At 30.1% G+C, this 2,488-nt stretch overlaps 1 protein-coding gene across 1 annotated transcript; it reads left to right on the top strand.

The window, feature by feature from the left end:
- Positions 1-772: 772 nt before the first annotated feature.
- Smp_168410 (putative tripartite motif protein trim9) lies at positions 773-1,912 on the top strand (the record flags this gene model as incomplete). Its single annotated transcript, XM_018793261.1, has 1 exon — positions 773-1,912. One exon carries the CDS (start codon positions 773-775, stop codon positions 1,910-1,912), a length of 1,140 nt encoding a protein of 379 aa, XP_018647792.1.
- Between the last annotated feature and the right edge of the window lie 576 nt (positions 1,913-2,488).

The following is a 2,488-nucleotide window of genomic DNA, read 5'->3' as shown; positions in this document are numbered from 1 at the left end:
AGACATGAAGATTTATGAAGATTTTGTTAACTGCATGCAACATCATATCAACAGTTTAACATTGTTTCAAAGGTGAACACTTTATACAACTTCTAAACTACAACACTAGAATATAATCGTTTTTTTCAAAATATTTTACAAACTGAAAATTCTCCTCTTTAAATAACTATTTGATCAAACAAAATGTATCGATTTAATAAAGAATTCGACGGCATACGGGGGAAAAAAACATACAATTTCAGATGAAAAGCGAAAACGAATGTCACTAAATGAAATTATAAATTAGAATATACAATATCTCATCAAATCTCATTTAAAGATGTCTACCTAAAAAACAAAAAAACAAAAAAGAAGAAAAGAAAGAAGAATATAATTTGCCGAAAGAATATCTCCTTTAATTACGATTAGAATAAATTTTGAATCAAAATCCGGTTTAAAATTAATTTTTCATGAAATTAAATTGTAAAATTTTTTGTTTGTTTTAATTCATTATTTAAATAAAATTATGTCAATTTTTTTTTATTTTATGAATTAAAACAAGAAAACGGAAAGGGTAATCTTTTTAAAAGAATCGAAAAAGTAAACTGCCATTATAAATACCGAACGCTACTTTGTCTAGTGTCATATTTTATTGGACATTAAAAAAAATTAAACATGGTGTTAGTGCGAATGTCGCTCTCTGATTGGTCAATTTTAATGAACCAATAAGGTTAACATCTTAACCTTTAATCATTAATGTTTAATGACACGAGGATGATACATTGTAACGAAAATGATCTCGTCCAAATTGAAACCAGAAATCACATGTCCTTTATGTAATCAAATTTTTCAAACTCCTCTTTTACTTCCATGTGGTCATTCTGTTTGTTCTGGATGTATAAGTAAATTTCGTAGAACTTTGAATAAATCATCATTTATCACTAGTAATCAAACTCATTATCCAGCTATTCAAACAAATTCATCTATTGGAATTGAAGATGCTATTAGTGAAGCTGATTCTGGTGTAGTTGTTTGTAGTTTAGAATCTAATAATGATTGTCAGTTAACATCATATTCACCTCAAAATATTAATCGTACTCATTCTGTACAAGAATTATGTCGTATATGCAGTACTACTCGTAATAATAGTAATTCATTCAAAAAGACTAATCATTTTACAAGTATAAATTTGGAAAATGGAAATAATGAAACATTATCAAGTGACATATTACCTCATAATATAGCTTTGGAAAACTTAATTACACGAATAACTAAAGCTGAAGTAAATCATCGTGATATAGATACAACAACACTTAATTCTGGAGTTATTAAAAAAGATAATACCAGTCTATCTACAATAAGATGTCAATTATGTGAATCATCAAATGAGATTTTAACATTATCATTTTGTGAACAATGTAATCTTTGGTATTGTAAAACATGCTTAAAATTATGGCATCCACCTACGGAAATGTTAATGAAACATCGTATTACATCATTTAATAATCATAATAGTTTATTGTATTCATCAAAACAGATTATGACAGAAGTGACTGGACCAATATGTACACATCATTCAGGATATGTTTGTAATTTATATTGTATTACATGCTCAATGTTTGTTTGCCTACGGTGCTTAAATTCAAACGATAGGAATTATAACAATGATCATAGTTATCATAACATTAATAGCAGCCACAATGATGTAACTACGTCAAATTTGTACACATCAAATAGTATTTCTCCTCATGAATGTTTATCCCATATTGGTCATACAGTATGTTCAACTAATATTTATGCAAAAAAGATGAAAGTAAGCATTTTTATCAAACTATGTTTAAGTGTTAGAATTCTATTATTTTCTTATCTACCATTCATCATTATATTCGCTGAGAACTTACAGGATTTGACGGATGAAATACGGTTTAGATAAACTAAAAACATATCACACAAATAAATGCTTTTTTATTCAGTTCACAAATCTTCCGAAGGTTGTCACTAAACTAATCTGTCATGATTTTCAACTGATCAGTTGTATATTTTTTTTCATGCTGTACAGAATTCTGGATCTCTTAAGTAATTCTAATTCTTATGTAGTTGACATCATAAGTCAATTGAAGCTAGACCAGCATGGAAAACCTGGAAGCGCTGGACGGCCGTTTCGTCCTATTGTGGGTCTCAATTTCGTGGATCGGTTGAAGTTAGGCATTCACACCGTTGGATGCCGACTCAGTGGTCTAGTGGTTGAGCGCTCGCGCGCGAGACTGATAGGTCCTCGGTTCGAATCTATCAGGACGGGATCGTGGATGCGCACTGCTGAAGAGCCCCACAGTACGACGAAACGGCCGTCCAGTCTTTCCAAGTTTTCCATGTTGGTCTGGCTTCAATTGACTCATAGCCTCAACTATATAAAAAAATTACTAAGATCTCCTCAAAACCCCCTCCTGATAAAATAACTCATTAGTTTAAATTAAATTACAAATTACTCTAAATCCATTAATAATTTAAC

The sequence above is a fragment of the Schistosoma mansoni genome, chromosome 1 (genome assembly GCF_000237925.1).
Source record: "Schistosoma mansoni strain Puerto Rico chromosome 1, complete genome".
NCBI lineage: Eukaryota > Metazoa > Platyhelminthes > Trematoda > Strigeidida > Schistosomatidae > Schistosoma > Schistosoma mansoni.
The sequence above is the reverse complement of the archived record's forward strand: the minus strand, read 5'-3'. Positions and strand labels throughout refer to the sequence as shown.